Raw genomic sequence first — 14,463 nt, forward strand, 5'->3', positions numbered from 1 at the left:
GAACAGTAAAGGCAGCTGCAGAGTTAAAACACAGGATTTAACCGGACAATTGCTGCAGCAAAGACGGCAATGCCAGTAAAAGATTCAGATCAAAAGTGTTGCTTTCACCACTTCTAGCTAGGTAGATTAAGTCCAAGCAGGGATCAACTGTGGGTGTAAGCGAAAGAACGTTTGTGTGACTTTAAATGCCAATAAAAAGACCTTGAACGATTAATTTAAAAACATGACATGATTTGACAATGAAATATTGCAAATGGGATGCCAAGTGGCGCAGGAGGTTTAGCAGGCGCCCCAAGTGTAGAGGTTCCAGCCCCGGTCCGAATCCCGCATCGGGCAGCCCTTTCCTGTGTGTCATTCCCCTTCTCTCTGCCTCCCCATTTCCTGTCTCTTTAATCTATCTCTATCTAATAAAGGCATAAAAAGCCAAAAATATACTTAAAAAAATAAAATAAAAATACATGGCAAGAAGGGATAGATCTTTACCTGTGGTCTGCTTGTTCCTCTGACACGGTGTCGGGCCATTCCCTCTTTAGATACTGGTTTGCCAGCTTCTGGAGGGCCTGGAGGAGACAAAAGCAGGGATGACCTTTCACCTTTGACACCAACACCACATTTCCTGTGTCTCATCTTCACATAGGAGACGTCAGGAACGCTGTGACCTCCCCTGACCTTGTCCTATAAACCACCAGGCAGCCCAAGCATGAAGACAGAAGCATAAGGAGACACTTTATTCTTTCCTCTGAGTGAACTCATTTCAAATCCACAGTCATTAAAAAGTACTTTCTGGTCACAGTCAGTTGCTCTTTCAGGGCGATTCAACGGTGCATGGACTCGTTCACCTGTTGGCCAGGGCTCAGTTTAGAGGAGTTGGCCCGCTTGCTGGTTTTTATGCTGACGTAGGTTCATTTTTGGATGAAAAAAATGTAATTCATTTAAACCACATTCACCCTTGGAGATATATTAGGTTGCTCCACCTCAGCCAGCTTTGAGGTTAACCTTTGAAGAACCAAAATAGTGGGACAGGGTAAACAGCAGGAGACATTAAAAAAAAGGAGGATATCTCTGGGTGTCTCTGTCTGTATGTTTGGTATGTCAAAGAAATTAATTCTGCTGGAAGAACCTCAATATTTTTGCAAAAAAAAAAAAAAAAGTCCCTAAAAGAGTAAAAAAAAGAGCACAAATTGGTTACGTCACATTGATAATAATTATAAAACAATTGATTGTGGGTCTCTTGGCCATTACTACAGTATCATTAGTGTTGTCCGCCTCTATTATCTATTTATGCGCCGTTCATGGGTTGCAGCAATTTCGTCATGCTTTGTGATAGACCGGTGGCCTGTCCTGGTATTACCCTGACCTCACCTCAGGTCAGCCTTATGAGCCCCTATGGAAAAGCGTGACTTGGCAATGTCTGTGGTGTCTGGCTCTTTATTTGGCTGTGTTAAAAATTAACACAATTTTATTCAAAAAAAAGTTAGCACTGACAGTTCAGCTGTTGTATTGGAACATATTGTGTTGTGTTTATTGTGCAGAAGGGTTAGTGTTAGGTAAGAAGTCAAACTGTCACTGATAACATTTTAAATGTGAAAATAATCACAAGCAGGTGATTTCACTAGTTCTACACTCAGGAGGAATATACAGTTATATTAGTTCTTTTAAAGTTTTTATTTATTAACTTAAACTGAGTGTTTTTCTTATGGACAGTTGAGTGCAAAGAAATTAAATAAGTGGGAAACACTTAACTTAGTTGTTATTCTAGATCGAGGATTGATTTCTACCTCATAGTACAAATATTATTTTAAGAGTCACCTCTTCTGGATTTTTTATACCTTTGTTTTTTTATTGCTCGCTCAAGTGTTTATTTTCTTTAGGCCCCAACAAGTGGCCGTCAAGGAAATGAGCCCATCTATCCTTCCTCTGTCCACCGTGAAAAGACAACCCTGTTATGCTGAACTCATTGGTCCTTGCTGATCTTGGTGCCAGAGCTTCAAAGCCGCTACAAACCCGGCCATTGTGGGACTTGCATTGGAGAGAGCATCGCCAAAGTGAGCTAGCCTAGCGGACGCGCCTGAATAGTGTGATGGGAACAAGGGAAGAGGAGGAGGAGGAGGAGGAGGAGGAGGGATGCGAGGATGGCAGAGGAAGAGGCGCACAGAGGAGGACATTTTAATCATGCGGTGTGATTTGAATAGCAATCGGCTAATGGCTAAAGAAGCTTGCAGGTGTAAGAGACCCAGAAAAAGGCGCGTACAGAAAAAAAAGAAAAGAAAAAGAAAACAGGGGGTTGTAACGAAAGGGGACGAAGTGTTCCAGAGACTCTGACCCACTTTGATTCAACCATTGGCAGCGGGTGTCTAATTGATCACATAACGAGTAGGCAGCACAGCCCAGACACACAGAACACCTTTCAAACCAATAAGCCAGGCAATGGAGACACTCTCTTCATTTAAGGCCTGCAACCAACCAACAATTATTCCCATTATCAATTCATCTGATCATCTTCTCCAGAAACTTGTCTAAGGTCAATAAACAGGGGGAAATGTCCAGTGCAATGTACCACAGACAAGATGATGGCAGGGTTCCTACACATTTGAAATTTCCAAATTTCATACTTTTTCCAGACCCTAATTTCCAGACTTCTCGGTAAAGAAATTCAAATAATGTGTGATATTTGAGTAAATAGTTGAAAAATAGTTTTTTTTTTTTAAATCATGCAATTAATCATTTGTTTTCATTATTCTGTATGTTATTATGTAACCAAATAATTTCCAGGAGATTGTAGCTATAGGTACAATAGCGCATACAAAAATAATTAACCCAGATAACTTCAGATAAGACCAAACCCAGATAAGTATTAAGATAAATATATTTCCATACAATAATTTCCATTTTCCATACTTTTCCAGACCTGGAAATGTATAAAATCAAATTCCATACTTTTCCATACTTACGTAGGAACCCTGTGATGGCTTAACAGGTTTTGTTTTGTCCCATCAACAGCCTACAATATAAATATATTCAGTAGCCTATATTATTAATATATTCACAACGATAAGACATTTAAAAAATTGGTATTTCCGCCTGAAAAGTGAGTCACCGACAAAATCTTTGGACTCTACCTCACACAATTCCTCATGTCCTTTCCGCCTCCTTCATTTAATGACGTGAATGTTTTGTCTACAGGTTGAAAGTAGTAAAAACCTTCTCACACTCTACCATCAACGGGCGATGGGTTATTATTAGGTTCAAAATATTAGACATTAGTTAATAACAGTCATATTGCTGCTGATCAACTAATCAATTGAGTTTACTGGTTGGTTTTAGAAATTAAGAAATAAATGACTTTGAGGAAATTATACTAAAACTGACTAAATGATAGATTCAATATTTTTAATAAGTGGGGGAAGACAGACAGAGCTTCACTGCTTTGTTCAAACAAAATCAGACTTTGAAAACAAAGGTATAACTTGGGCATGCATATCCAATAAAACACACATGCACAGTGTTACAAAAGCTGTGCCTGCAGGCTACACATGCTTCAGTCCCACTGTTCCTTCTCTACTGTTTTTCTTTGTCAATGCTCAAGTTGGGTGACTAACAGTTTTACATATGTGCGAGGGGAAGGTCACTTTATCTGTGAACGTTATTTTAGAAATTAAAACATCATTCCATTCATCATTTCCAAAAGTCTTTTCCATTGTTTATTCTCTTCTTAGTCCGTTTATAAACCAGCTGATAACCACAGTGATGATTCGGCTGCCAGACACATGCTCACAATTTTAAAAGGACGCAGCAGCCAATCAGGAATAAGTCCAAGAGGGTGTGTACCATAAAAAAAATGCAAGCCCAAACACAGTTGAGCTGATGGTAATAATTACAGATTTGTTATTGTGCTGGATCAATATTTTTTGTAAGTGCTCACTGCTCACCAGGGTTTTCTGGTGCATAGTTTAGTGTGGCACTTCTGCTTCTTTTTCCACAGTCAGAGACGATGTCAGTCTTTCATGCAAGGTGACATGGTAACACGTCCCAGGGGCCCAGCAGGATAAATAATGTACAAATAGGTAACAGAGATTTACAACAGCAGGAGTCAGAGCGTGTTTTCCCCTTTTAGCTTCTGCTCACAGGAAGACTTGTGCTGCAAAGCTTTATAATCGATGTGTATTCAAGACTTTGTCTTTAACCTCATGTAGCCACATGATTTCCTTTAAGATACATGTTGTATTTAATAAAATGCATTTATGAGGCCGAAGCCCCAAAATCAAGATTACCTGTTAGACCGACTGTTCCACCACTTTTGCTGTTGTGGTTCATTCAAGGAAACCCGATCACAACAATCTCTGCCTTCCTGTCCCCCTGTATAAAACACTCCTCAGGCCCGGCGGTCAGACTCAGCCTGGCGTTCTGTCATCAGGCTAAAATCATCCTGTTAATTCTCGTCCTGCTTTGAAGGCCGCCTGAGGACTTCCTGATGAAGTTATCTTGCGCTCGTGCTTTTAATTAAAGCTGAATGAGTAGCCATCTGAAACCACAATCAGCGCTCATGTGAGTGCACTTACACAAAGTAGCTGTGCATCAAATTAGACAGCACAAATCTTGGTTTATGCTGAGCATTTACCCTACATTGTGCTACACAGTGTTTTCACCCTGTTAAAATAAATGCAGGCTGTGAATACAGAAGACATGTTGCTGCATGGTAAGTGAGGTTCTCCCAGTGGAAGAGAGGCATCAAGGAGCAAGATACTTCTGAATGATAATCAAAAGCCTGCTATGAACACAAAAACATTACATCTTGTATGAAGCAACAACATTTTTCACTAAAGTAAATTCTGTATTCTGCAATTCTTTCTGTTGGGCTCATATCCACAGAAACATCAGAAGAAGTGAACGAGCATTTGCAGGCCTCAGTTTCCCTCTCCAAACGATGCAAAGTATTTTTATGTAAAACTTTCTTTTTTGACAGACCAAGCGCCACTCAATGCATAATATATAAGGCAGATTTTATCAAATTCTCCATGTCAAATTCTACAGATTAAAGCCAAAGCTTATATTTGTGAATATATTATATTTATGGCATTTATTGATTATGTTAAGGATTTATATTTCACAGATGATCAAGTGTTTTTTTTTCTTCCTCTTCTCCTTAAATCCATTGTCATAGTTTGAATCATTATAGTTAATAAGCCCACCCCTATGATTAACTTTTTTGTTGAGTGAATGGAGCTGTTATACACTTAAATATACATTATATTGTAGGGGTGAACCCGAATAGTTGACGATTCGTTGATTCGAGTCTGACTGCCACTCTCACAGTCGAATTCATAACATGGGGTTATGAAAAAAAGATTGCACCATGCTGACTGTATGGGGGTGTTGTTCAGTGCTGCTGAACGTGTGATTTGACATAGAATTTCTTTATTTTCTAATAATTTGTGATATATAGCCTATTTTGATGCAAACATCAGTAATTCTCAACCTGTCCATGAGGAGGTCCCAAAGCACCGAGAGGGTCAGAGGGAGAGAAAAGGTCCTGGGTCTGGAAGGAGCCACCTGTCTCTCTCTCTTTCTCTCTCTCTGTCTCTCTCTCTCTCTGTGTCTCTGTCTCTCCCTCTGTTTCCCTCCGTCTCTCCTCACTTCATGTCGTTTCCCTTCAATGGACGGAAAATTGAATTTAGGCCGTAAGTTTTATTTACAAGATTAAACTGAATGATGCGTTCTCTATCTATTGATCACACAACACCTGTATACACACACGCGCATACACCCACTACACACAAAAACCAGCGCTGTCCATGGTGCTATGGCACTCCACCCCTGAACCGGCAACAAGCACTGATGCACAACATATCATGCCCACACAACAATCATGGAACACAATGTCATTCACCAAACACACTCATTAAATCACAGCACAAACTCATGTAGCTACTCATCGCTATGTCCCCAAAAGAGAGACAGTGATGCATGCTGTGCACGCGAACGTAATGCGTGAGATAAGAAAAAGGATGCAAAATGTCCTGTTATTGTTATCTTAGGCCAGCTGAAGTATTAAATGTACTTCTCTCTCTGGTGCGGAAAAAGACACAAATGAGATCATGAATTAATGAGGGAAAATCAACATGATTCGTTGATTAGTCGACTAAATATATACTAAATATATACTGTATAAATATACATATCGCTTGATCTTACCTTTAAGTGCATATGTGTATGTATGTATGTATGTACTGTTGTTTGGGACGGATTTCCTATTGTAATAATTCTGTAAATGTTGGCTTACTCTATAACCCATTGAACAAAGTTTCTAAATATAACATGTAATTTCATTGTATTAGAGGGCAAGCCATCTGAAACTAAAAATAAGCTCATGTGTTCATGATCCAGTGAACTGTCAATCAAGTTGGAGCTGAACAACTTGTTGCTGTGAAAGCAGCTCCAGATGATTTTTAAAGCGGCTTCAAAGAACCCCCCCCCCAAAAAAAAAAAAATTAAATCCAGACTTGTGTCATATCGTCAACATTACTATCTGAATGACTCTGTGCCTGAACGCACATGGGCAAACAGACACACAAAGGCTGACGGTTGGGTAGCGCCAGACGTGCCCCCTCTCTTCACAGTGGTGGTGGACATTCCTCACATGACTGCAAAACCTGAGCACAGCCAGAACGTCCAGAACGGACTGTCGACGTCTTCAGGGAGCTGCGGGCAAAAACAACACGGCGAGGAGGAAACGAGCCGGGAGATCACTCTCTCTCTCTCTGTGTTGTGGTGTTTGTTTCTGCGGCTGGTTGCCATTCATGAGTTATCAAGCCACATGAGAAACGAGGAGCTTTAGAGCCACATCCTCCAACCCCACTGTCATATGGTGTCTTTTGAGGACAGTATCATAAAACAGGGACTAATTTTAGACACGCAAATGACAAGGCGGGGCAATGATGGTGTTGACAAGGATCAATCACACTGTAGGAAAGACCACATCGAGTTTAGATTTACTTACCTGGGCGTAGTCTCTCTCTACAGCCGCCCTCTTTTGGCTAAAGGTCCTAAAAAGAAGGAAGAAAGTGAGTGTGAATAAAGGATGAGGCAAGTTTATCACGATGAATGGAGACAGAGAAATGTTGTTTTACTATTGCTTTCTCTAAATTACACTCCATGTCAACCTTAATTTACCAGTTCATTAGGGGTGGTAATCACCAGAAGCCCTGTGATACGATATTATCACGATACTTGTGTCTGGATACGATAAAAATAATGCAATATATTGTGGTTTATTAGCTTTTTTCCAACTCCAAACGATGACTCCAGATGAAAACTTTGTCAATGTCTGTTTTTTCTAAAAAAGATAAACGTCTTAGTCTGTTCGGATCAATACTTGGCATCTGTATCGATACTATATTGCCATGCAATCACAATCACAAATCAATTCTTCGATTTTTCCCCCACCCCAACTGTTAATCCAACCGTCTATCTAGTGACTGGGTCAACACACGATCATGATCTTATCAAATATTTGTCAACTTCAAGTCTCAGACCACATATAACATTTAGTTTGTGTAATTTGTAAACAAGCAGAAATATGAAAAGGTGGCTTATGTGCTTTTTGGGAAACAGTGGCTGGCTGTTTCTCCCCTTGTTTCCAGTCTTAATGATAATCTGTGCCAACTGCTAATTAATTAAGAGATTCATATTTAAACAGACAGACATGAGAGTGACATCAATCTTCTCAACGAGAAACAAAGTGAGTCTATTTCCTAAAATTCTCAGCTTTTTCTTTAAGTTAATGTTCAATCCTGTGGTATTATCTATCTATAGATATATTTTTGGGGTTATGCCTGTTGACATGACAGGCTTTATGTTATTTTATCTTGTACCTTCTAATTATTTATCTGCTTTAATTGCTGGCATTAGCTTTCATTTTACTTCAGTCCTCCTGGTTCAATGTATGTTATATTCTTGTATTGCTCAGGTTCTTATATGGTTCCTCTGCCATCGTTCTCTTGTATGTTTTCTGCTTTTATGTGAATGTACTTTGTAAACTCTTGTTTTTAAGGGTGATTTACAATTATAGGACCTGTTATAATTAAGGAAATATATTTAGCCATATAATTCTGGCTATGGTTAATGGATATATGCCTCATCACAGAGTAACTGAAGAAACTTAAAATTTCAAAGTATATGTTTCCCAACAGAAAAATAAAAGACTCCCAGTAAAACCATCACAGAGTCATGTAACATAGAGCCAGCGCGGTACGTCGGTGTGTTTCTGTCTCGCTGAAACACTGTTTCCTTTGCCAAACACAACACGGCTGCGGCCCTGAAGTCAGGTGGTCTGTGCCACCAAACACCCAGATTCAACAGGAAACAAGCTGAGCTGTACCTTTAAAAGTTTAACCTCATAACTCAGAGGCAGTAACACTCACACTGTCCAAGGTGCTTGTGACAGGCTGACTTAGTAATAATCTGTTGGCGTGGTGAGTTTTCATCATTCGATTATCTTGTCATAACAGTGCCTTTATCGTGAGTGCTTACAGTTTGTTCTCCTTCTACTAAGCCACCGCATTTTCTTTCTTCTGTGAGTCAGAAAGGAAAGTCCAGATCCTCTCTAAACTAATTGTTTATATTTTCCAGACCGTTTCCCCTCGTTTCGCTCTTCCTGTGATGCTTAACATGGATGTTTCTGATCACGCTATAATGATTTTACACCATTTTTGTTGGTTTTGCTGCAGCTACAGATTTTGAAGCAAAACTGTGAGATTATAAAGAAACACTTTTGATTCTTATACTCAAACAAACTAAAATATTACTTATTTCTTTCATACATAGCCATAAATGTTTGGCTGGTTTTTGTAAACATATATACACAATATGTTGAGATATGTGAGGCATGTCAGTAAACATTATTATGGGGCGTATTTACAATAACAGAAATGGGCTAAACTAGACAAAAGTCTGAGAGCAGAAGAGAGGTCAGCGCCCTGGGAGAAACCTGACTGCAGCCAAATCATCATTAAGTCATCAAACATGTCCAGACTCGACTGTCATGCTCCGCCCGACTCTAAACAATCTGGCGTACTTCCTGGGAGCTTCCCTCTCTTCCTCTTGTCTACATTTCCACAGCTCCTTCTCTTCCACTACCCCCCTTGCTCCCCCCAACCTCACTTCCTGTCATTTTCCCAAACAGAGCTTTTGCTGACAACCAGATGCAATTTCCAGTTTGCTGAATCATTTCTCGTCTGAGATCAGAGAGGAGTGACCCTTGTGAATTCTCCACCAGGCGAGTTTTCACATTGTCTCTGGCAGAGAAATGTTACTGAGCCTCCCACGGCGTGCAACTCGGGGCAGTCAGAACATCTGGCAGCTCTCTATGACCTTAACTTCCAGCTGTTTGGAGGTTCAGAGAGCTCTGCCACCAACCACAGACAGGAAGTGGGGAGCCAGGAGGCTGTCAACTCAACCCAACACTAAGGCTGGAAATGCAACCACAACCTTTGGCTTTTCAACCCTTAACATGCCTACGCATCTGAACACAATGTAAAAGCTCTGTCTCCAAAACACCAACGTCCACTCAACCTGATGCTTCAATTCCAACACAAACACACTCTTGTTTTTGGATTTAGTTACTGATAAGATAAGTATGTCATTGATTTAAAGTCTTGTGAAGCAAAGTTCAGACAATCACAGGACACTAAAACTACACTCAAAACTATATCAATATTCTTATGTCAAACCAAAGAGCGATAGCGTGAAACAAATCAATTCTAGAAGAATGTAAGAAAACAGACTTCATCCGATGGGAGGCGGATAACACCAGTGTCTGGCTTTTAATTGGATGTAAGTATAAACAAGCTGAACCCTATAATTAACTGTTGTAGGATGCTTCAACATAAAGACTTAAACTGCCACTTGTTAGGGAATTTTACAACCATTTGCACACATTTAAGAAACTTCCAAAATAAGTTTCTGACAATGGCCCTGCACATGGCCAGGAAGTGCATACCAGTATCAGTATATAACCATGACGTGGAAGTCAGATTCCCATCTCCCCATTGCTGGATAGTTTCTGGAAATGAATAACTATGTTCCACTTAAGACGTTTACATATTCCCTCACAAATTAATCTAACACCTCCATCTGTTGAGATTTGGCAGTCCTGTTAGGCCTAAATTAAACAGAAATTACTGTCTGGAATTCAAAAGTGCTTTCGTTTGTTTGGGAAAAAGCTGAGGCCATATTAACAACACCAGCTCCAATACAAACTTGTGTTTATTTCACTTCTGGGCTTGATGTTGCTAGCTTGTTTAAGTCTGTGGTGTTACTGATTTTTTTTTTTTACAAGATAAGGCTTGAAGTATCAGGACTCAAATTTAATATCTGATTCATCTTGGGGATGTTTCTTTCCAAGCACATTCACTGGAAAGGAGGCTTCACCCCGTCTACTTGAGGACAGTTTGACCCCTGACCGCTCACCTCAGGTCTTCCAGAAGGTCACATTCTGTCTGGTGTTTGATGTGTAATCTGCTCATCTGCTCGGCATGAGTGTGTTTCAGCTCCTGGGTGACCCGGACCTGGAGGAGGAGCAGAAAACAAGGTTTATTAGAGAGAATCTGGAGAGTAACACCTCTCTTCTCCTGAGAGAGCGTTTCTGTTCCCTGCAGGCTCACCATCTACTCTAGAGGCCTGTGTTGATTCAGCTGAGCTCACAATTGGTATTAGTGAAAATGAGCCACACTCGTTATCATACAGCAGCTCTGACCAGGTGAGAGTCTCTCTGGGTTTCTAATTGGCTGGAAGATCAATTATAAAGTGCAGTGACCAGGTCTCATTACTGACAACAGGGAGTGTCGTCAACAGCGGTTATATACGAACATGGGATCAAGTTAAATAATCGCACCTTAACATGAAGATAACACATTGATCATCAACTATTCTGGTCATAGATTATTTTGATTATTAGTTATTTTTCAAGCAAAAAAATAGTTCAAAATTACTTTGCTTCAACTTTTCTTTGATACATGATTGTGAATGGAATCAGTGCAGCAACTGACAATTGTTTACATACTTTCAATATTAATTTATTTAATTAATTCATTTCATGACTGATTGATTACTTATCTTACCTATAATATATCTATAAAACTATTAGAATTATTGTTATTTTAAATGTGTCTCCCTTTTTTGTCTTTGCATACAACATGACAGGGAGAACAGCTTCTCGCTCCCATGTTAAACAGGTTTTTCATGGAAGTGACAAATAAAACTGAATTTGAATTTGTATTGGACAATAATGGAGCTGTGTGGCACAGAGGAATAAGATTCAACAGCCTTCGCTGCAGAATACATGAGTTAGCCTAGTCGTGGTCTTCATGGAGTTTGCTAAAAATAAGGAAAAAAATATAAAATATTTCAGATCCTCTAACATCCCCATCTCCAGTCTGCCAATCACAGAACAAACAGTCAGTGGTGGATATCAATCAATCAAGACCTGAACATATTTTCAAACTACCAAATAGTGCTATCACTCTTACTACTTACTGTATTAGTAAGTAAGAAATATGTTCTGTTTATGTTAGAGCTGACACAGTTAGTCAATTAATAATTTTGTTGATCAAAGATAAAAATGATCAGCAGCAATTTTTATAATCTCTGAATTTATTTTTGAATTGAAAATGCCAAAAACGCATTCATACGGGTCTGTGTTTTCACAAGTCCCCCAAGATTTGAGAAACAGTGGCAGATTGAGTGATCGCAGCAGATTGGTGTGTTGACTTATCTAACTGTCCCCAATTCAAAATATACTGCAAGTGATAAACATCAACATGAGGTTAAAGCAGGATTACCAATGTATGTGTATTTATTTCAGCTTCACACCCAAATAATCAAGTGGCAAATCAAATAACAGAATTCACCATAACAAGTTGAGCGCTTCTGCGATAAATACAACTTTTTCTACATATTTTATGGCTTTAAAGCAACTGACTGAGGCCAAGCTCTGCTGTTTTTTTAAACTCATTAGTATTAATGAACAAAAAGCTCTGGTCATTGTCAGGTGAGAACGAGTCTCTCTGGGTTTGGCTGTCAGATACACTGAAGTGCAGTGAGCAGGTCTCATTACTGATAACTGGGCAAGCTGTCTACGGGAAAACATCTGTGTTCTTTCATTTATGATCCAGATCAGAGGTCAAAACTGGAAAATGAAGCTGATAATATTAACAACTGTGGATTCTATATTACACTAGCCTACAAATGCAAACTAATGATAATCACAACCTGTTGATATTGTTGTTCAAATCTAGGTTTTTAGAGATAGTACCTGCACCTGGAGTCATCTATCAATTTCCAGAGTCAGGACACTAACTTCATGATATTCACCACAAACTATTAATGTAATTTAAAAATCATGTCCACTAGGCCTACAGCTATAACAAAACACATATTATAATAATTACTTTGGGCCTTTTAAGTTGTCCAACTTCATGTAAAATAAAACACACACACAAATGTATACACAAACAACCATGAAACAATACGTGTTGCGACTGCATTAAACAACACAATATTTGAAAAAGGTACTGGGGAACAAATGGTCAATCTTCTGTGCTGTTGAGCCATGTTATTGAAATATGATCCCACATCAACATTTTTTCGCACAGAATCAGACTTTGCAGAGATTTGTGTTTTTACGTTTATTTCTCCAGCTAAAACACTTCAAACCATCTTTTATTCTCACACCGTGTTGTTTTTAAAGTTATAAATACTCTTTGACGACAACGATTGTTTTTCTTCTTTTTCCACCAGACTTCCCCTTGTACAAAAAAAAGTCCAAACTACATAGAAAAATCTGTCAATTTACTGATCCACGCCGTCAAACATACTTAAATGTCGGATCATGGCTCAGTTTGATACTTCCCTACTAAATATGACACCAGTGTCAAATTCGGCATACTCAAAAATCACATCTTGTGTTTGATTTGTGTAAAATTGTTGCTTTTCACACACTACAGCCCGCAGTCTTTTCTCCTCAGCCTGCAACTTAGACCGCCGAAGGCACTGAGACCACTGTGGACCAAAGTGGTATTTACTTGAACCTACGTGTTGCTCGGTGAATCATTTGTGCGCCGATGTAACACAACACCTCGGTTAAGTCGTTTCTTAAAATATGATGAGTTTTTTCGCAGCGGCACGATGTTTGCGGACACCACGCAGACCCGGGCTACGGTGTCAGACTTTCTGCTGTGTTTGGCAGGACACTGGAGAGGGAGCGGGGCACGTTCACGGAGCTATTCCCCCTAAAAAAAAAACTGCGGCACATGGGGCATTTTTTAACAAGTTTTCTTCCACTGCTGCTATTTAAAGAAACAGCAGGAGCCAAGTGAACTAATAAGCCAACAAAGCAGTGCGTGTTTGCAGAAATAAAGAGGTAAGTTCATCGTTTAAAGCAGCCGACCAGCAACAAAGCGTACACTTTCAACCATTAAATATGCACCAGTTCGTCGAGAGCGCTTCCAGACAAGTAACGTTAGCTGTGGAGGCTACGACGGGGGAAAAACTCACCTTTCTCGGTGGGGGTTGCATCCTTATTTCTTGACATAAAAACTATACAAAAGGCGAAAAGTTTATCTGGAAAAAAAAGTTTGTGCAAATGTCTCGAAGAAATGATGGCCAGAAGGGTAATTTTCAGCCCCCGGGTCAAGCGGCCATGGCGAGTCCAGTAAGTAGTAAGTTGAGTCCCGTTGAAAACACTGTGGCCCCAGGGAACAGAAAACACTGGGGTGTCAAGCTTGCCACAATAAAAGCACACTTCCGGTCACACACTCGAATTAAAAGCCTCGACTACAGCGTTACATCCGGAAATGAAATTCAAAATTAAAGCCGAGCTTTCACACAGAACATTTCATATCACATAGGTATTAATTTCTGTGCTTTGTTAATTATTACCAGACCAAAATCATTACTATTTCTAACAAAACAAAACAATAAAATAAAGTCAGTCATTAATTAGTTGATCAGCTGGAAAATAAATACTGCAAAACACTTCATATTCACATGTACATGGAGTTTTTAAAAAAAAAAGAAAAGAAAAGAAAAAGCCATTTTTACAAATACGAGAATAATTTATCCCTCTTATTGTCCGACATTGTACTTATTCTCTCGTCATTACAGCAACTTAATGCTTCAATGTCTTCTGAATATCAAATATGCAATATTTGTCAATACATCAACAGCTCAATTAATTATTACATTTAGCTGCTACCTGTGTAAACCTGTGTAATATGCCATTTCACTGACTATAGTAGGCCCTCTGAGAAGCGATCTGCTCACCATAAATCATCTTTGACAGAGAGCCCTCTAGTGGTCATGTCCTTTTTTTTTCTTTTTTTTTTCTTTTTTACCAAATTTAGAACAATTCAAATGATCATCTTAGATAACAGTCATGTCGATCAGACTGGGACCCACAAGCTCTTC

The 14,463-nt window shown here is 39.3% G+C and overlaps 1 protein-coding gene across 1 annotated transcript in view; it reads right to left on the reverse strand.

Moving 5' to 3' along the window:
* The window catches only part of LOC310997601 (F-BAR and double SH3 domains protein 2-like), a 34,397-nt gene extending 20,640 nt beyond the window's left edge, over window positions 1-13,757 (reverse strand). The window contains exons 1-4 of the mRNA XM_083987365.1: window positions 13,552-13,757; window positions 10,468-10,565; window positions 6,998-7,043; window positions 484-560 (exon numbers count right to left, since the gene is read on the reverse strand). Of these exons, the coding sequence (XP_083843491.1) occupies window positions 484-560; window positions 6,998-7,043; window positions 10,468-10,565; window positions 13,552-13,572 (242 nt within the window). The 5' untranslated portion in view covers window positions 13,573-13,757. The remainder of the gene's footprint in view (window positions 1-483; window positions 561-6,997; window positions 7,044-10,467; window positions 10,566-13,551) is intronic.
* Between the last annotated feature and the right edge of the window lie 706 nt (window positions 13,758-14,463).

The sequence above is a fragment of the Trachurus trachurus genome (assembly GCF_905171665.1).
Source record: "Trachurus trachurus genome assembly, chromosome: 14".
Classification (NCBI taxonomy): domain Eukaryota; kingdom Metazoa; phylum Chordata; class Actinopteri; order Carangiformes; family Carangidae; genus Trachurus; species Trachurus trachurus.